Source organism: Anas platyrhynchos, chromosome 1, assembly GCF_047663525.1.
Source record: "Anas platyrhynchos isolate ZD024472 breed Pekin duck chromosome 1, IASCAAS_PekinDuck_T2T, whole genome shotgun sequence".
In the NCBI taxonomy this organism is placed as follows: Eukaryota; Metazoa; Chordata; class Aves; order Anseriformes; family Anatidae; genus Anas; species Anas platyrhynchos.
The window spans coordinates 32,547,691-32,568,883 of NC_092587.1; the positions used below are offsets into that span (position 1 = coordinate 32,547,691).

The window sequence follows — 21,193 nt, forward strand, 5'->3', positions numbered from 1 at the left end:
TCTCTCATTTGCATGAAGATGTGTGGGAAGCACAACCACTCCAGCAATAACCCATATTTGCACTGCTTCAGGCGTGGAATTTATTTCATATATGTATACAACTTAAAAATTATGAATGAAGAGCTGAAGGAGATAATCTTATTTCCAAATCTCAGTCTTTAAAAAACCCATCAAACACGGTGCTCCATGGATATTTAGGTTCCACTTCCCTCCAACTCCAAGGACTGCAGACTACAAATGTTAAATCTTTGGATGAAGTGCAGTGTTCCGTGGCACACAGGCTGAAAGTAGGCAACAGAAAGAAAATATAATAGGGTGTTTATCAACAAAATGTTTTTTTTTTTTTTTTCAACTAATTTCTGTATTGTCTGTCCATCCCACAAGGACATGCTGCATGTAAAATGAAAGTTAGCTTTCTATTTCTGTTTTCTTGTAAATACCACAAGATGACAGTTGTACCCCACCTGCCCTGACAAAGAAATAAAAGCACAGTTGACTATTCTGCCAGGTGCACTCCTTTCAAAATGCCTGTGGAACCTGGGCTAAGTGAACTAGAGGAAATATTTATCAGAAGACTCACCAACACCTCTCTTTAAACAGCAACAAGGAAGTAGTAGCAGCACCTAATTGCCTTGATTTCAGGCTTCTTCAACCTCCTAATCAGTGTGAACAAGAGGGGCATGCTTTGTCCTGCTGTTCTTATCTGAGTGGGGTGGATAATGGACACTTTGAAGACGGAACAGAGGAAGAAGGAACCCTGCCTTCCCCAAGCTGCCTATTTCTACCTGCTCTTGAACTGACACTGCTCTTCACAGACTGAATCTCCTTAGGTACATTTAAAAGGTAACTTTTTTTTGTCCTGTAAATTTTCAGCTGAATTAATCTTTATCTAGGTTGCAATATGGCTGCGCAGATGCTACTGCCAAGAAAAAGGAAGAAGAGGATGAAGGTGAATGATATCCTCTTTTTCAGAAGCAGCACCAATTTAAGTTGTATTAAAATAATTGTTGAATAACTTGCTGTTAACTGACAATTAGTAGTGGTGCCACAGCTTTGTGTCTGAAGAAATGAGTTTGAATATTTAGTGTGTAACTATAAAAAGTTGCTCTGGTGCTGAATCAAGCTGTTATTGCTCTTCAGAAACTATGTACCAATTAATGAGCAGCTAACTTGACAAATCAACCACTCTATTATATTAGTGATGCCATTATGCAAATTATTTATCAGCATCAGGGATTTGACCCAAATTGCAGTTGTTCCTAAAAGTAGATTGCACCCCAAAACCCACAGTGGTCAAGAGATTTGGATACTGCATGCGCACATACTCATGACTCAAAGGTGACTCCATGAAACAACCGCCAGCTAAATTATATTATATTCCATATTTTGAGGAAATCTGAGAAGCTTTTACCTCAAAACTTGTCTAATGCAAGAGTTAGTAGTTGTCTGTTACATTTTTCTTCCACAACCTAAAGGCTGAAGGGACTCTAAGTGCATAGAATATTTTGCTCCCAATTAATTTTATGGATTGGGGTAAGCAGAGTCTTAATACATAATCTGGCACACAATTCAAGAGCTACTTCCTGTGGTAGCTAGTTTGTGGTAATGACATGTCATTTCTGCAGGTTGTGTAAATTGCTGGCTCTGTCTTTATACTTCAATAAAATCTGTTTGCATAGCTCATACTTCTCCTTTCATTGCAATTAGGCAGGCAGAAATTCAAACAACAAAACTTTATTGTTCATGTCTGTAAGATAAATAACCAGAGCAAAGGATAAGATGATTTTAAAACCATGTAACAATGTGCAAACCACTGCTAAGCTATACTGAAATTGCAGTGTACTTTAGGAAGTGACTGATGTGCACAGGAAGAACACAAGTATCAGCTGCTTGAAATTTTCCCATCTCCTCTACATACTCTCTTATTTCTTGTGCAAGTGATGCATCACAGAACGGGAAAATGCTTTGGATGGCCAAATTCAGTAACCAAAGACCATGAAAGTATATATGTGTAAGTGTGTGTAACACACATTCAGACAAAAGATTATATGTATTTTTGTAATAACTATCTTATCTTTTCTTCCATTTCCACGAAAAGAAAATGCTGAGAAATCCTTTTTTAGAGCTCAAAGTACATATGAAGTATTTTAAAATAGCAAAACCCTTATCAAAAATTAATTGGCAACACTGCTGCAGAATATAAACTCAAGTGGTGAGTTTCTTTGTAAGTTTCTATACTATTTTTGAGCAGTGAATTGGCAGCAGCTTTGTCCAATTAACTTTGACATGAACAAAGCATGATAAAGGGAACTATTTAGCAGTAGTTAAGTCCTGATACTTTTATCATCCATAAAACATTGCACACAATACCAGGACTTCAGTTCTGAGAGATGATCCAACATTTTCTGAGCACTGCTGCACTCCAGTGCCAGAGCCCAGTTCTGACAGACTTAAGTGTAGACACAAACCTCTTCAGTGAGTTTGAGCTCAGGTCCTGGAAAAAGCTACAGTAGCTGCTCCTGTTCTCTTACTGATACGTGGAGGGCAGCAGCCCAAAGAATGGCACACTCAGTAAGGCTGGCACAGTGCTGCATTTGATAGTTTACACTCAAAATGTGCCACCCCAGATAGCTAGCCGGCAGTACTCTTTTCTGCCACACCCAGGCACGTGCACCTGCCCACTTACTACCACCTTTTAAACTGTTAAACTTCTAATAGCTGCATTTGCAACTATAAAGCAGTGGTTTTTTGAATTTGTATCATTTATTGCTACCCTTATTTAAGATAAGCATGTTTTACTAAAGTAATAACAAATTAACCCAAAATATATTTTGTGATTGGTGGCTTTGCTTTTCCTGGTTTTAAAAAATCGTCCTAACTTCCAGTGGGCAGTGCTCTGCTGTTACACATGATGAAAGGGCAACTTTGAAAAACTTCTTCATCAGACAGGACAGCCCATTTTCAAGACACTTGAACAGAAATGGAGACATTCTAACCTGGAGAGCTATGGTCTTCCAGACAGCTTTTTAGAAGGCCACAATGATTGCACAGCATATCATTTGTAGTGGGGTTTTGCCATCTACCAGGGCAGGGGAAGATCTGTTGCAAACATCACATCCCCGCACTTTCCATGAAAACATGTTAAAGAATACTGAAGGTGCTGAAATGGATTTGTTTGAATACTGTCTGTTTCTCTTCAGCTGGCAATGAACCACTTGCAGGGATGCAGAAGAAGTCAGCTTCTTCTATACTGAGAAACGGCTTCTATACCAAGGAACTGTAACTTGCCACTGAAATGAGTAGAAACAAAGAACAACAAAACAAACAAACAAACAAACAAAAACAACCAAACAAAAAAAAAAAAAACACAACCAAACAAACAAACAAACAAAAAAGCACACCAAAAAAGTCTTCTGTATCTTCCCTGGGACCACAACCGCATCACAAAGCAGACTTTTGATTCAGGATAATTTATGAATACCTTGTGGAATATTAACAAAGACTTTTTACTAGAATAATGTTATTAACTTTAAGCCATAAAAATCTCAAATCTTCAGGAACTGTGCTTATAAACATAAACCATATAAACAGAACTAGAAAGCCTTCCCTCTCCGTCAACCATGGTGTTTTGTGTTTGTTGTTTTTTTTTTCTCCTTTCCTCATGTGAGAGGCATGTGAGCATGGAGCAGCCCTCTGTGTTCTAATTATATTGCTGCAAGACACATCCCAGACATTTTGCTAGGATGGGATGGGGACAGGACAAGGACTGCTTCAATAAAGCAAACTGCTGCATAAAGCTCTTCGATCACTTTCACACCAAAGTGAAATCAGTAGCACCACAATGAGGACAAAATGCTCTTAATATTATTGTCCCTAGCCATCCACCAGGCAATTTTTTTAATAATTAAAGAAAAAATAAATACAAATAATAATAATAAAAAAAGGTATCAGATAGTACTTACTAGGCTAAGCTTTTGTTAGCAATGAAACCACCAGACTATAACAAACTAGGGTAGTCCCTTGAGAATATTCCCAGGACATCCAGTTAGTTGATCAAACTGTTCCAGACAGTCTGGACTGAGATGCTGTAACCACAGTGACAGGTAGCACAGAATGTGGTGATCACAGCTCTGCATAACAAAGAGACACAGTTCAGATACTACCGAAGGTCCAGTGAATATACCCAGTGCTACACAACTGCTTCCGTTACTCATAGTCCTAAGCCCGTTTGAGGAAGTCACCACCAAAATCACCCTTGTGAGGAACATTTTTACTCCTGGGATTACACATCAGGACTTGCTTCCCTCCTTTCATATACTGACACTGTACTTGGCAGTGTTATTGAGTAATTAGCATAATCTTGGAATGATCCGAGGACATCACAGGATAGATGTCTCCTTCTGTTTGAGCCCAGTGTACAGATATTTTGCAATCACTCTGCATATTGTATATATGGATTATAAATGCAAACGGTGCCAAATGGCTACTAGGGTATGTTTGCAGGATTAAACGTCAATAGGGCTTCAGCTTCCAAGACACCTTTTTAGGAAGAACTGTAGAAACAGCTTTTCTGAACTTAAAACTACTTGAGATGAAGTTTTCCAGGTCAGGTGTCTGCCTCAAGCTGGTGTGTTCAAATGGGACTTTCAACAAGAAGGAGCCAGGTAAGTATAAGAATGAAACTGGGGAAAAAAAAACAAAAAACTTCCCATTTCTACTCAAGTACAGAAAAAGCCCTCGTAATGTACTTGAAAAGGGCTATGATTTCTTTACTTTGAAGAAAGAATTTGAAATTTTGTGGAGGAATAGACTTTGAATCAGGGATATGCCTTTTGGGTAGTCTTCCGATTGAATATTATGATAAAGCAAAAAGCTTTTGAATCTCAAGCTGCACATGCACAGGAAAAAAGAAAGAAAAAAAAAAAAAAAAAAAAAGGCCAGAAGCTAGCAGAAGCTAGGCTTGCTGAAACTCCTGTGGAATCTGCAGTGCTGCAGACTGGACCTTGCAAAGTTACTCCCACCTGAGGCAGCAGTGGGGAGTGCAATGAAGGCTGGGGCTCCACCGTGCTCGGTGCTCCCTCTTCTGGCACCCAGGCCAGGAAGGATGGGCACCCACCCATGGCACAGAGTAGGAAACAGGCCTTGGGGGGGAGGGGAGAGCTCGGTGATGTTGGGAGGATAAAGCAAATTGCTCCTGGTGGTCATACCCAAATTCTATTTCTGTCTTTATCGGGGATTTACACTGAGCACTGAGTGTCTTGTGTTGAGAAGGTGGCCTCTCATGAAGCGTTCCTCATTTTTTCAGTTCCAAATTTGAGCTTCTGGAAACTAAGCTCTGAAATACCCGGCAGCATCTACAATACCTGCATGGCTTTCTTTACTGCAGCTTCTGAGCACCACAACAGTCTTCCACTAGAAAAGAAAAGACCTCATAATGCAGACAGAATGCACAAACAAACTCACAGTGTAGCCTACAGATGAATTAAAGCTGGCTTAGAAGTTATGGCTAGCACTTCTACTGCTGAACTGTCTTCACTTGTAAATAAACCTGTAAATTATATCCTTAAAACCGTACTTTGATTAAATAAAGAACAGCCCAAATTAGCAGCCATTCTTGTACTGAATTCCTCTGCATCTTAACTTTCTCAGCGTTACAGTAAGGGTGATGCTACTACCTCCAAAGTTTGGTAACTCAGTATACATGAAGCATTCAGTCTCCTAACGATTACTCCAGAAAAGCCTGTAAGGAAAAGCAAAAAATCTCTACTCAGATAAACATTTAAACGCAGTGCAGATACAGAGCTGTACCTCCCTTTTTAAAATTAATCTCAAACAGAAGGACCCTACATTAAGTAGTATGATCATACCATTACAGGCTATCATAATACACACAAATGATATCACACGTGAAAAACTCTTAAGCAATGAGCACTGCATTTTTTCACCCTTTTTATAAGTTTATATGTTAATGTTTGTGTGTAATTATGCATAATATTAATGTTCATTTGCAAATAGAAACTATCAGATATTCATTTATAGTCAAGAACTCTTTGGCATGTGAAAAAAAAAAAAGAAAAAAAAAATCAAGCATCTCTATGTTTTCTTCTAGAAATAAAGAAATTGATCTGATATGAATTTGCCTCCAGGCAGTTACCCAAACTTCAAAAATTATCACAAAAACATCTTTGAAAGCTTTGTTAGCATATTTTGGCAAAAGGACAGGCTTCCTTAGGACAATACTTAAACGACGTTGGGAAACTTGCAACTATGAAATATGTACTATAATTTTTGTGTAGTACTGCAAACGTGGCATAGACACCCAGATTAAGGACACAGCTCCATTTTCCTAAGTGCTAAGCACAATTCAAAGGGAACTCAGTGGAGGCTATAATAACTTGGAAGCCTCTGTAGGAAAAACTAGGACCCACATTATTTAATTTTCCTAATGCAAAGTGATAAATGAGCCCAGATTTATTAAAATGTAGGTAGCAGATCAATAGCAGAACTATCCTAAGGGTTTCACTTACAGACAGACTTGCTACACTGTTATCATCTTTTAAATTTAGCTAAACTTGTAGCATTACAAGATAAATAGATCTACTTTGACTTTGTAAACTAACACTAGAGTAACTTGATGATGGATGAAGCGACACTGGAAGAAGTTTCATTCTGAGAAGCCACACTGTAAACTGAGGGGTACCAAAAACTTACCCAGCACTGCTGTTTACACTGTTAGGGAACACACCACAAACAGTCCCTGGTGCAGCACATGGCTTACGTCACTGGACCTTTGTGTTCTAGAAACTGAAATCAAATACTTAAAACTATAAAGAAAGCCTTCAGATTACAAACCAAGTGTAAGCATGTGCAGTACTACGTATCCCTGAATCAACCAAAGTCAGAAACAAACGCTGCAATAACTACATCTAAGGAAATGTATCTGAAGTAGAAGTCGCCTGTCACAATGTTGAGAGAATGCCAGAGTGGTGTTTGCCCCCCCCCTAAAACTATCATTTTTTTCCTCACTCCCTTACTTGAGCACACAGTTTCTATGTACCCTTTTTCCTTCTTCAGCAGGACTGACAAATTTCTTCCAGCTCCTGTATTGTTCTGTGACACATGCAAGGGAGTCTCAGAGAGGAAAGAGACCCTTCCTCAGTGCGCAGTTTCTCAACCCTGCCGACAAGCTAGATAAGGGCAAGACTAAGCAGATTAGCTCGTGTAACATATTTTGACACTGTTGCTACCCCTAATACCTGAAAACTACACTTTGCCTCTTGGTAAGGGTTAGAAAGTTTTGGGGAGTGTGCTCACTTATCCCTGAGTAGAACGTTAAGGACATCTCAGCTCAGAACCTGACTCTCCCAGCTCTGCACATTAATTGCTCTTGGTATCTCTGGAAACCACAACATTACAAATCGGTGGAACATATAGGATGATAGATATACACTCTACAACTTTTACTTTTTGCTAACTGTCTTTGGTTATCCTTCATTTGCAACAAGATTCTAGGTGAGACAGATCTTATGTTAGGGTTCAAATTTCAGAAATAGTAGCAGCTCAGCATAATTACCATTTTTTGTAATATGTGGAGAAGAACAGTCATAGATTCCCCTAAGAGCTTTGAATACTATCATATTACTGCAAGTGACAGGAACCGATACTTGACTACATTTGATAGCTCATTATATGTAAACAACCTCAAAAACTGTTTCTCACTAGCTTTTTTTTTTTCTTTTTTTCTTTTTCCAGTTATGTTAGACACTACTGTAGTTAAATGGCTTTAGTCCAATGTTTTAAGTGCAATTTTCAAGTCAGGTGTTCCATCAGCATTTGACCAATGCATTGTTTGAGATTTTTTTTTTTTTTAAAGCTGAACGTAGCAATACTTCCTTGTGTCTGAGCAACACAACAGTCAATGCGATGCTGCTCACCTGTCAGTAGTCTGTAAAAGCAAGTCTATAACAAGTAGATCACCAACAGACAGACTGAGAACCATAGCTAAACAGCACATTTTCTCCTTCAGAAGTGCATCTGTGGGTATTCATTTTTTTTTCATGTCTTTTAAGTATTTGTCAATTCCAATAGGTTATTTATTTAAAGCGTTGTTTAATTGGTATTTCTTTCACTGACTACTCAAGTTCTCAGTAAGGTTCTGCAGCATGTATTATAATGACATGCACACATTGTCACATGTATTGTCTGTTCACATACTTAAAGTTGCTCAAATTACTTCTCTTTTCATTTATGTCTATATAAAAGTTAACTAAGGCAACTGCTTACTTGGAGAAATTTCCCCATATTTTTAGCTACCATTTACTGCCATTTGAATTGGTCAAAATACAAAGATGAGATGGTGCTGTGTGACGAGCAAATATTGCTGGGAGATCTGCAATACTGAGAACTCTCACGCTAGTAGCATTTCATCACTTAGACTTTAAAAAACATTATGAAGTTATTAGGCTTGCTTTTGCTTTACGTTAACTAGACCTCCCCCACCAATGTGTGATACCATCATTCTTGCTCTACAAAAGCCCTTAAAGTTTGAGCCAAATTTAACCTGATAGTTTCCGTATTTCAGAGCACAGTTCCTTTTTAACATTCAAAAGAACTCTCTCAGTTTTGCATCTCAATCAAACTTTCACACATGCAACCAGAAACATGAATCACACTAGTGCTATTTCAGGAAACAAGCACAGCTATGGTGGCAGGGGAAGTGTGCCATCCACCAGATCACACAAACATACAGGTAATCACAAGGTAATGCTGGAAATAGGTCATTTACTAAGTGCAAATACCTTTTTTGTTGTTGTCGTTTTTAAAAAGCATGCAAAAATTTGCCTGTCAGGACATTCGTGACTTCTGCATTGCAGACCAATGTTTCTCAGAACCTCCGAATATTTTCCACCTCTCAGGCCCTAATCTGCATTATAGGTATGATAACTTGAGAAATGCAGCACATATTTTTGGCCTGATAAGTGTAAGAAAAGGGTATGAATTAGCTAAACTTTCTACACTTACTGTTGAAGTATTGCCAAGCCCAAGTGTTCAGAACACATAAGTCAGGGCCTACAAAAGAATTATGATTTCAAAAGCACTGCAGTTTTGAAAGCAAGTGGGAGTGCGTTCACGTATTTATTTTTACTTCTCCTTCAGTTGCATTTAGGGTTTTCCTGCTTCATGTTTCATACTACATTGCACAACTGAAGAACTCTCAACTATGAAGTATCTTTAATTTGGGCCTCAGATGAGCATAAAATTCACTGATTCCAACAGCAGGATCTTTGTGAAGTACAGTAGATACTGGGAAATTACAATAGATACATATAATATTTAAGGAAGTATTTAATCAATTTACTTGATTATTTACAACAGTAAATATGAAGTCCATTTTTCCAGCTGTTTTATTTCCTGAGTAGTAGTAACTGAAAAATAAGATGAGGAAGGCACATAACACATTCATAGACTTATGAGGGAAGTATCATTCAAAGAATGAACTTAAAAAGTTGTTTTTTTTTTCCAATGTAAAATCATTATTTATTATTATTTTTTTAAGATTATCTAAAACAAACCTGCAAGAGTAGCTAAATTCCACTAACTGCAGTGGAAATTTTGTACAAGTGTGCAGAAGTATCCTGTAATATTGTACATTCGCTTTCCTGTCTTTGCTGTAACATTTAGCATTAATTTCATGCATTAAAGATCTTTAATTTATGACTTAATACAGTACCATTACTGTACTAGCCACTTATGATCTATACAAAGTAGGAGCATCTTTATACCAGCTTGCATACCCAAATGAAATAAATAATTTTAGAATATTATTTGGTAAGAAGAGGTGGGACTAATACCTGTCTGAATAAATGCCCCTTGTTAAAAGATGCATTTGTCACAGCAAGCTGAGCAAACAGTGACATCTAACATACATGGTTAAATTCAGCCCTTTTACATTTGTTATTAAAACTGGTTGAGATGAATGTCACTAAAATTTACCACTGTTTTTCTGACCCTTTCTCCTCTACCAGGTGTTCATCCAGTAATTCTTGTGTTTATTTTCAGACTGCACCTTCATTATACATGACTGTCTGCAGTCTTGAGGGGATTTACTCTCTCCTCTCGTCCATTTAATAGGATGCATTTTCCAAAAAAACATATATATATATATACACACATGCACCAGTGCATGCACACAAACAAAATACACTAACTTCTGTTTCTAAGGATTTACAGTTTACTATTTAATGTAAGTAGCATTCAGCTAGTGATACTAGTTACTCTAATCAAAATGTAATGTTGCCACAATTCAACAGCAGCACAACAGAAATGAAAATGGAAATGAGCAAGAATATTTCACCCACCAGAAAGCAAATGCAGTTAGTGGGCAACTGACAAGAACAATTGTGGCCTGCTCTGGATAGTAACAGTTGGGCAGACAGGTAATAAGCACAGAATTTAATATTAAAGATTTGGGGAAAGAAAAAAAAAAAAAAAAAAAGCTTGAAACTGCAACATGGGATACAGCTACTAGAATACAACAATTGTTGACACAGTTGTACTTAAAAAAAAAAAAAAAAACAAAAAGACATCTCCTCCCCCCACCCCTCCCCAAAAAAAAGACACCACCACTACTGAACAGTGACAATTCAATTACCGGATCTGTACTGTCTGCAACTACGCTGATTCCACATGTAATATTTACACACCAAAATCCATTGTATATATTAACTTTCATAAACAGTTTATAATAATACAGATTTTATTTTACAATTAAATGAATTCAAAATGCATTGACAGGTACTATACAGAGATCAATAAATTGATTTTTAAAAAAGCAGCAGGATTTTTTAAAAATCTTTTAACCTACATTTCATCCTCGAGCCTTTAATATGCAACAAGCTATATTTCTAATTTTAAAATACTAATGTAATATTAGCACATTAATAGTTATCACTTCAACAATAAAATAGGTTAATGCTTTTATTTAGGTATAATTAAAACACATGCAATATTAAATCAGGTAAATAAGGAAAAAAAAGGCCTTAATTCATAAACCCTTCCTCTACCTCAAAGGAGAGGGGAGCCCCCATCATCACAAAAACAGCCAAACAGGTGGTATAATACAAATTGCAGCCATATCGCATGGGATCTCCATCTATTCCAGGTACAGGCTAAAGAAGCAAGCTACGGAAAGGCAGACATGGTTAATGTAAAACAGCAATTATCACCGAGCTGGCATCACAAGATCAGAGCCCAATACAGACATTTTGTACCTTGGTGCTGGATAGTGTTACTTGAAGCATCAGCCTAATAGCCGGTTTATGCATAAGGCACGCACTAAAATGAAACAAACAGTAATTAAGTGCTGACAGTGACCTAGTTAGCTACACGAGGAGCCAGATCGTCCTGTCATTCAGTACAGGTTCGCCAGAATCCCACGGGCACGGTCCCCTCCGCCCGGGCTGCGCCGCCAACAGCGCCTCCCGCCCGGGCAGCCCCCGCCGGGCCGGGCCGTGCTCCCGCAGCCCCCGGAGCCCTCGGACGGGGGCGAGCTGAGCCCCGCAGCCGGTGCGGGCAGCGCCGAGGCCGCCGCCTGCCTCCTTTTCCCTTCCCTTCCCTTCTCTACCCCTCCCTTCCCCTCCCCTCCCCCGCGCCGCAGCTCCGGGCTGAGGCAGCCGCTGACTCGCTGGCTGCTGGCGTCCCCCCTCTCCTCCCTCCCTGCCCGCCCCCCCCCCCCCCCCGCGCACACTTGGTAGAAAAGTCTCCTCTCGGCGGCGGGAGGGCGGTGAAAATCCTCCGCTCTCCTCCCTCCGCGCCGTAACGCGAGCGAAGCCGCCGCCTTCTGTTCCCTCAGCCTCGGCCAAGTCGGCGTTTTGTTGACAGGCTCTGCCGGGCACAAAATGGGGCTGCCGCCGCTTCCATGGGCGCCGCCATTTTGTGAGGAGCCGCCGCCGCCGCCGCGCTGCCTGCAGCCGGAGCCGCAGCCCCGGCCCCAGCCCCAGCCCCAGTCCCAGCCTCGGCCGGCGGCGGCCCCGGGCGCGGCGGGGCGGCGGCGGCGGCGGCCGGGGTCCGTGTAATGGTTGAATAAAGTGACCCCCTCCAGGGAATCCCCAGCTGGCGGTTACGTAAGGGACCGTGCGCAATTGCCGAGCATGGAGACCCACCTCACCTCACCTCGCCTCGTCTGTCCGCCCCGCTCCGCTCTGCTCCGCCACCCACTCACCTCCGCCGCCCGCCCCTCGCCGAGGGGAGACCCCCCGCTCGGGAGGAATTTGGAGGCGAGATTAAAAACCACCGCCCTCTCCCGCGAAGGAAGGTTTAGCTGCGTGTGCCCGAGCGAGCGGCTTAGCCCCCTCAATCGCTTGTTTGTTTTAAGCCTCGCCCGTTCGCGTTATCCCGGCTTTGGGAGCCTGCTGCTGAAATCGCAGGGACGCGAAGTGTCACAGGCAGGGGCTTGCTGCAGCTCTCCTTCAAGCCTGGGGGGCAGGGGGGGCACCCAAGGCTACAGGGGACAGACACTGCTCGCCTTGCATTGAAATTGACGCACCACCAGCCCATCCGCGCAGAGAGGGCAATTTTCAATATTTATTGATTTGAAACCGAGGGATCTCTTTTCTACCCCCCCTGTTCCCCCCCCATAAGTGTGACCCAAGGACAAATCTTACCAACCATCTTGCTCTATTTCTGTCTTTTTATATTCAAGCTGAAACAGCATTCAAGTCAAAAAGAAAAACAAAAAATCCTCAAAAAAATGTTTTATTTCCTGAAGTTAGTTAGTACATGGAATAGAAAGGAATTATAGTTCTCCCTTAAGTGCTCACTTGGGGCCATAATGTGCCATTGATTTCAAAACAGAGCTCCTTACTGACTTTAATGAGGAGTTCTGCTTAAAGAAAACTAAAGGCCCAATCTGGCCCTGAATTTCTGTGTGCTGGTTGTGAGGGACCCACGCTCCTTCAGCGCCCCTTAAACTGGGACAGGCGCTCACCTGGAGCTCTGTTTACTTGTAGGGAAAGACAAATGCCTGCCTGGACCCCACCGCTTCAGCTGGGGAGCGGATTTTGGACAGCAGGCACCACTGGCTGCGCAGGCCCCTTCTGCTCCCACCTGCTCCGCAGGTGTGACCGCAGTGCAGGTTCTCCCCTGGGCTCCCAGGCGCTGGATACACGTGATGAGGAAAATATTTACAAATACTGCGCGCGCCATATGCAAAGGGGAGAGCGGGCCGCCGCTTTTGGCTACCGCCAGCCCAGGGTGAGGGCCGAGGCCTTTCTCCTTGCATAATTCTACACTTTAAGCGATACACAGAAACATATATGCGGCTTAGATTGAGTAGAGCAGCCCTAAAGCTCTTTGCTTACAGGGCAGAGCGCCTCTGAGAGGGAAAAAAATATATATATATATTTATGGAGCGAGGCAGAGTTCAGGCCCCTGCTGGCAAACCTCCCCGGGGCAGCCCTGCTGGGGAAGGCTCCTCTTCGGGGAAGTTTGGAGCCCCCTCGGCCCGGAGCGGGGGGCTCCGGCCGGCCCTGCCGCACAGCGCCTCCCCGCCCCCACCCCGCGCTGCCCGGGGAGATTTCCTGTCCTTGGGAACACCTCGGGCCGGGGGACTCCACAAAGTTTTTCAAAAGTCAAAATCCGCCAGTGCCCCCTTCCGTTGTTGTTTTTCTCTCTCTCCCCCCCACCCCCCACCCATCCACCCCTTGAACTCGAGGCGCTCGGCGTGAGCCCGATTAAAAAAAAAAAAAAAAAAAAAAAAAAAAAAGGAGGAAAAAAAAAAAAAAAAAACACCACGGCCCCGCTCCGCTCTGCGAGCCCACCTCTGCTGCCCTCCCCCCGGAGCAGCGAGCGGGGAGCGGCCGCCGTGGCGAGCCCGGCGCGGAGGGCGCGTTTCCCCGGCCCCCGGCCCTGCAACAACCGGTAGTAGCCGTTTTTTTCCTCCCCTCTTCTCCCTCTCCCTCGCCTCTTTCCGCCCGGCTTTGTGTGAAGTTTGCGGCACATTGCAGATGAGCCCTTAGCGGCGAGAGGAGCCTATTGTTCCCCGCCAGGAACTGCTTGCTGGGGCTGCGCTGGCTTTTGCCTTCGGAGCTGCCTCGTGCAGTACCGGGAGCGGCCTGCGGGGCCCGCTGTGTTGCGCTCTCGTCCAGGCAGAAGCACGGCGGCCTCAGATCTTTTTGTCTGAGAGAGAAGAGAAGTGAATCCTGCTGCCGCCGCCACCGCCGCCGCCGCCGTAGCTGTACAGTGTGTGTGTGCGAGAGAGCGAGCGAGGGAGCGAGCGAGGGAGAGGGAGATCGCATGGAGCCGCGGCTGTAACACACACACACTGTCAATACCTCACTCCGGCTCCCCCCCCACCCCACCACAACAGTAACCCAATTCATTGTGTGATCCAGCAGCACCATGTTGAGTCTCATGTGCAGGCTGGATCGGTTGGGTTCGTGGTGCTGAGAGAGGCAGCAGCAGCGGGAGGAGGAATTACTGAGAGGTGCCCCTCTCCCTCCCTGTCTCTTTGCCTGTGTGTTGTGTGGAGACAGGACTCGCAATTACCACACTCTCTGGGCTCCCTTATTCCTTTTAAACTTTTTTTTAAACAAGCCCCTCTCCATGGCTGATCCCCGGCCGAGCACGGGCACCTGGGTCTCTTAAAGACAAGGAGGAGCCGGGGATTGTTGTTGTTGTTGTCGGCCGTTTTTTTTTTTAAATTGGATTTTTTTTTTAAGAGGACCTTTTTTATTACAAAAATGGCAAATTCGACGGGTAAAAACCACGCAGACCAGCGGAGAAAGGGACTCGCTTTCCTGGACGAGCTGCGGCAGTTTCACCACAGCAGAGGGTGAGGAAAATGGGGAGATGGAACGGGAGGGGGGGAGGCTTTTAAACCGACCAGATCCAACTTCCAGCCCCTTCCCTGAAGGACACGGCAGCCCCAGCGAGGGGAGAAAAGGGGGCAGAGCTGACAAGTTGTGGTGTTTTGTGTGTATCTCCTTTGGCAGGTCTCCTTTTAAGAAGATCCCTGTGGTGGGTGGGAAGGAGCTGGATCTTCACGCTCTCTACACCAGAGTCACCACTTTAGGCGGATTTGGGAAGGTGAGTGGAAGTTTTAATTTGGCTTTCCCTCCCGCTAACCTCTTCCCAAAAGTCTCCTCTGACCCCCGGGGGCGGCGGGGGGAGCCGGGGTGGCCGGGAACCGTCCTATTTAAAGCCGGTTAGAGAAGGTGGGGGGTGGAAGAAGGAAGCAAGCAGGCAGGCAGGTTGGTGCCTTGGCCTTGTCGGCGGAGCGATGGAGGGGGATCCGGGGGTCCGGCGGAGCCCCTGGCCGGCCCCCCCCCCGCCCCCGGCCGGGCCCCGGCCCCCTGCCCCCCGTCGCCGGGGGAAGGCGAGGGGGGAGCGGGGCGTTCGGGGCCGTGAGGGGCAGTTTGTGTCGCCTGTGGTCGCAGCTTGTGTGTGCGCCTCTGAGAGGGAGAGACGGAGAGAGGAGAGAGTCTGAGCGCAGTTTTAGTGCAACTCAAAATTAGCGGGCATGTTTAACATCGATAATCGGCACGGAGCATGGGCTAGGGAACGAGCCTCGCGGCCGGGGGGGGGCCAGGCGCTGCCCTCCGAGCCCTTCCCGGGGAAAAATAACAAAAGGGGCACCCAAGACGGTGTGTAATCAAATAGCCATCTTTAGGCTTCAAGGCTAGGGACAGAAATGTAGGCCTCAAAAGAAAGGCCTCTCTGTGGCTGGGGAGCTGCCGCGGGGGGACCCATCGGGAGGGCTCCCCCGCTCCCCCGCACCCCGCAGCCCAGGGGGCGCCCCCTCCCCGCCTCGCCTGCCTTTATTTTAAACTTCTTTGGGTTTTTAACGGACCGCGGTAGGATTTAAAAGGGGGCGACAGAGGGACTCCCGATTGGTTATTGTCCAGGCAGTAAAAACAACAACAAACAAACCCCAAAACGCTGCGGGCCCTCCCGGCCGTGCCCCCCGAAAGGAGGCAAAACACAACCAGCCGGGAAGATGTCGGCGAGGAGCGGGATTGTTCCCGAAGGGGGAATATTAGCGGCTGTCAGTAACAAATGCAGTCCCAAACCCCATAGACATTCCTCTTTATTATTAGTACTATTTTCTCCATATATTTATCTATTTGCTTCGTGGCAGCTCGTAGGTTTTTTTTTTTTTTTTTTTTTTTTTTTGCGATGTTTGCTGTCGACGAGGTGTTTGTGTGTACGTTGTGTATCTCGGCCCCTGTGTGTTGTTTTTGACAGGTATCTGAGAAGAATCAGTGGGGAGAAATTGTAGAGGAGTTTAACTTTCCCAGAAGTTGTTCTAACGCTGCCTTCGCTTTAAAACAGTATTACTTGCGGTGAGTGCTATCAAGCTGTTGCAGTAGTATTTTTGAGTGTGGGATTATATTGGGTTGTCGGTGTGTGCAATAATAAAAATACCCCTACTCTTAAAAAAAAAAAAAGCTACAAAATAAACCAGAAAGGACTTCTAATTCCTTATTTGTCTGCTGCAGTGATCACTTAAAGGTAATTATGTTCTGCAGTTATTTTATTTGTATTTTACAGATGCAAGCCTTAAACTTTCAGGGGATCCTAAGTATATAAACAATCCATGTCAGAGCCATTTTAATTGATTATTTTAGAACGGTGGTACTAAAGGACAGTTACTAAGAGATCCTGGTATTGTAGTTACAGAAACTTAGTTTAATTTTTGAAGCACTGAAATGTGTTCCTATATGTAAACTTGTTTACTGTTCAGTGGGGTCAGACATTGAAGGAAAATGCATCTGTAGGAAGATATCCAAAGCAGTCTAATTTATACTGTTATCAATTACCAGCAGCATACATTATGTTTTATTTTAGAGTACAAAGATAAATATTTTTTTTTCCTGTTACTTGAAAAATAGTAGATTTTTGCAGTTTTTAAAAATAAGTTTATATTCCTTGAAGTCATGCAGATTATTTTTTAAGATGCAGATTTTTTTTTTTTAATGTAGCATGGAGGTTTACACTGAATATTTTAAATTACTGTATGTGGTGCTGTTCTGTTATTAAATGATTTTTAAAAAGAAATTAATTTTGATTAACTTAGTGTTTTTTTTATGTGAAAGATTTTACAGCTATTGCATGCATAGTGTTTCTAGATGCTATATAGTGATGATTATATTTAATTTAGAATCAAGTTTAATGTGCATTGGTTAAGGAATGTAATGTTATGTTTCTGAACTGTATAGATGATATTTTTTCATTGCAGTTAATGCTAAGATAGATGTGCAATGTGTACAAAAGATGTATGGGCTTTTGGACTTCTGTTTTGGTGATCTGAGTACACACAAGCTTTATCTGTCTCTAGTTTGGCCTTCTGAATTAGGAAATGCAGTAATTGTACAGGTGCACTTTCTATTGGTTGTCCTAGATTGACTTCCAGCTTGAAGCTGTAGAGTTCAGAGCACAGTAGAGCAGTTATTGAGTTACAATGATGTCTGGAAAACCTTAGTCAGATATCTGTAGTTACTGAATTTTTCTTTTTTTGGTGATGACATATGATTGCTTTAAGATCCAGACTAAGGAAAGAAATTGCCATAGTTAATAGCTTTAGCAAAGTTTATGATTGCTAGTAGGCCTAGGAATGAAGTGGGAAGCTCACTTCAGGATGTCTTTTGCTGTTTATTTTCTCTCTCTAATACATAGTATTCTGGTCGTGTTGCTAAACATTTGTTGGATCACAGAAAATAGTTTTTGCTTTTTGACTTCTTCTGGTGGACCATGTAGTCTATTACCTGATTAGATTTCACATTTATTTTGCAAAATTATTATTGTTTTTTTTAATTTCTGTATTTTAGAAGGGCTTGAAAGCCTAACTTATTGCACTGTGACGTAAGGCGGTATGTCATTTGTGTTTTCATATGTATTTTGGAAGCATTTATATGCCATGACAGTTAAGGTAATTAATGATAATTTAGCCTTCTAATGGCTATTAATTTTTAACAAGATACTACTTTATAATTTAGAATCAAACATCCAAAAATGTTATTTTTATTTTTACCATGCTGATACTGACATTATTTTACATACAGTTGCTGAAAATGTGTCTGAATGATTAGATACAAATAATTGAAAGTGTTTTTTTTGTTATTTATTTGCAATTTAGGGAAAAAAAAGTTGATAAACAGTTAAGATGAAGAATCTTTTAAAATGTTTGATTTATCATAATCTCTATCATTTACGTAGGCCATTCTGAAATAAACTGTCAAGGTGGTTGTTTGGGGGGTGGTTTGTTTTTGTTTTTTGAATTACTGCTTTACTCGCTGTTGCTTCTAACACAATCTAAGTTTGAAGTGAAGTGTTTTCCAGCTGAGTTCACCACCCTACATGTGCAGTAATATGACTGTATATACACACATATCTCTAGATTCGTGATCATTTAGCTTTAACATTGAAGGGTTTGGGGGGAATTTGGTTATATGGAAAGAAAAGTACTCTCATGCTAAATTTGTAAAAACTGTTTTATGTTATCAGTGTTGAAGAACATAACCTGAGGTTTCTTATAGGGCTAGGTTTTCATGAGCTGTTCAGCAATTCCCCATGGAAAAAAAATGTTCCTTTTTAGTCTCAAGTATGACTGGAGTCTTGGCCCCACTATTGTAATGACTTCGCAAACAAAGCCAAACAAATTGAGGCCTGTTAATTTTAATATACATTTTTATCAAATTGTATGTTGTGCCCTATAAAGTGACGCAGTGATCTGCCTGGCAGATAGGATCCTCATGAATTCAGAGGGATTTGGTGGTGTGTACCTACATGAATACATTTGCGGATTTGGATCTGTGATGGTCTGTGATGAAAGTTGCTTCTTTCTATGAAACATCTGGCATACCATGTTGGCTGAGATAAGATCTCAAGCTACAGGAACCCCTTGCTCGTTTTGCTGTGTTATCTCTAATAATGCTGTCATTTTGACTTAAAATTACTGTTTAAATAATTTAGAAAGTTGAATTTATTTTGTGTGGCGTTAGTAGTCCTGTTGGCTTAATTATAGTGAACGTTTTGCAAAACAATCATCAGATTAACTTTTTTCTAGGCAGTTGTGAGGTGTGTCTTCTGTTTTGTTTAAATAACTCCTTCATTTTGACTTGTGGATTTTTGTTGGATGTCTTTGGGAATGATAGCCCGTTAAAGATGTGAATTGTTTAAACTTCTGATGTAATTCTGGTAGGTTATGATAGACCATCCCATCCACCCCTTTTCCCTTGCACTGCTCCCTCTTCGCTCTCACTGGAAAAAGTTATTTGTAATAGGGAAAGTCTGAACCATTCAAACTTTGTGCCTGCATGGCTTTGAGCTGTCTGACAGGTGAAGTAATTTATGCACTGTGGTTCTTAGTGAGCAGTCAAAAGCCACAGTGCCGATAACCATTGATAGACTGTACTTGTTAATGTAGTTCTGTAAGGCTCTACAGCATCACAGAGTGTAATTCCCTTGGATGTAGTGCAAATTAGATGTTTCATCTCAATTGAGGTGAATTAGTAAAGCATTTTCTAAATGCATCTCTAAAGATTATTTTATAATGTTAATGAAAATATTTTAATATGGAATAATAAATGTAAATATTGGTAATGCGGGCAGACTTTTACATTTTTGTTAGTTGGTAAACATGCAGTAGGTGAAAATAAAGTTAACATGAAATACAACTTGTTTTTTTATGTTAATGGTTGATTAGGTTACAGTCCTACAAAGAATTGGGCTGATGTAACCTCGCGTCTTAGTATAAGGTTCTGCTGCTTTTCATGTGAGCGTAAGCGATACATTTATTTCTGTTGTGGGTCTTCATCTATGCTTTGGAAGCGAGACCTTGTGCAAATGAAGTATGAACAGCTGAATTAAAAAACAGTTTGCTTTTAAAAAGTATTTGTCTGCTGTAAGAGAAATTATGGGAAAGGGCTAAGTGCCAGGTAAAATAAGTTTGGGTCTCAGTTCTGCAAAGCATTTGGTCAAGGTGGCAGAAATGAGTTAATACTAGTTAAAGGTGAATAAGAATTTGCTGTTGTAAATATTGGGGAGGTAAGGGGAAGTCAAGCGGAGAGAAAATAGGTCAGTTTATAAATGGAAAGGGGCATAAAGTTACTGTAAAGACAAGCCATTATGCTGAACTTCCTGAAATTGCATACATGGTAGGATAAAACAGTGTGAGCAGTTAAAAATCAGGACTGTGTGAAATTGTTATTGACAACAAATAGAGGGGGCATTCAAAAGTTACTAAGATATTTAAGTAATCTGATGTTCAAGATGGCACTAAGAAACTGAGTAATAATACAGATTTTTTTTCTTAAAAAAAAAAAAAGCAAAAACAAAAAGTATGACCTGAAAAACTAGATAAATTTATGGGATTCTAATTGCTGGTGCTCGTAAAATAATGGCAGAAATATTAGGAAAGCAGCAATAAAAAGTCTGGAATTTTCCAAGCAAAATTACTTTAAAACAGGCTTTTTTTTTTTTTTTTTTTTTTCATTATATTTGCTCAGTGTTTAAAATTAGGATCTGATACTGCAACAACATCTGCACATAGATCAGTGAGTATGGTGGAGTACAGGACTGGTTTGAGGCCCTAGTGGATGAAGGGAAAGTTGTAGCTGTAATAGTATTTTACATGTTTTACTAAAATACAAATACACCTCTAAATCTCTCATTAACAAATTATTTATGTATGTGGAGTGTCATCTGAGTGAAAAATGGAGTGAACGACCATAAACAAAAATAGAACAAAGTATGGAGAATATGTTTGGTGAGTCACAGCAGTTTTAGGTGCTAAAAGAGTAACATGAGTGCTCGCATATGCATGCAGTGATACAAGTTTAGCCATTTTAGGCATATTTAGTGTCTGTATCAATGAACTCGACGTGAAAGTGAATAGTACACTAGTGACATTAGCAGATGATAAAGTGGGAAGAGTTCAACAAAAGTCAGGGCAGAAAAAAAAACATTTATCTACAGAAATTAGACACATTGTTGGAAAATACAAATGAGATTTAGTTAGCCAAACGCAAGCTAATACATTTGAGGGACAGTAATCCAAAACAGGTATTCACTGCGTGGGAATAACCTGGAAAGCAGTACTGCTGAAAAAGGGATAGGAGTGATACCATGGGCCTGATAATCCTGTCAGTTGTGTGCACCCAGCTCCCTTTCATATGAAAAGGGGTTGTGCATGCTT

General features: G+C 41.7%; 1 protein-coding gene and 2 long non-coding RNA genes across 5 annotated transcripts in view; 1 reads left to right on the top strand and 2 right to left on the bottom strand.

Moving 5' to 3' along the window:
- LOC113843579 (uncharacterized) overlaps window positions 1-13,731 on the bottom strand; it is an 82,710-nt gene extending 68,979 nt beyond the window's left edge. The window contains exons 1-2 of one of the 3 annotated variants that reach the window (XR_011807233.1): window positions 12,221-13,731; window positions 11,271-11,334 (exon numbers count right to left, since the gene is read on the bottom strand). This is a non-coding gene — a long non-coding RNA (uncharacterized lncRNA). Of the gene's footprint in view, window positions 1-11,270; window positions 11,711-11,746; window positions 12,156-12,220 lie in introns of those variants that run through there. The other 2 variants (XR_011807229.1, XR_011807225.1) reach the window with 2 other exon arrangements.
- LOC106017421 (uncharacterized) lies at window positions 67-11,264 on the bottom strand. The gene is made up of 4 exons (XR_011807242.1): window positions 5,676-11,264; window positions 3,963-5,412; window positions 2,997-3,290; window positions 67-281 (listed from the first exon to the last, which is right to left on the bottom strand). It is a non-coding gene; the product is annotated as an uncharacterized lncRNA (long non-coding RNA).
- Window positions 13,732-13,784: 53 nt separating the features above from the next.
- Window positions 13,785-21,193, top strand: part of ARID2 (AT-rich interaction domain 2) — a 102,681-nt gene continuing 95,272 nt past the window's right edge. Inside the window, exons 1-3 of the mRNA XM_005009952.5 lie at window positions 13,785-14,830; window positions 14,991-15,084; window positions 16,243-16,340. Coding sequence (XP_005010009.1) covers window positions 14,739-14,830; window positions 14,991-15,084; window positions 16,243-16,340 — 284 coding nt within the window. The 5' untranslated portion in view covers window positions 13,785-14,738. The remainder of the gene's footprint in view (window positions 14,831-14,990; window positions 15,085-16,242; window positions 16,341-21,193) is intronic.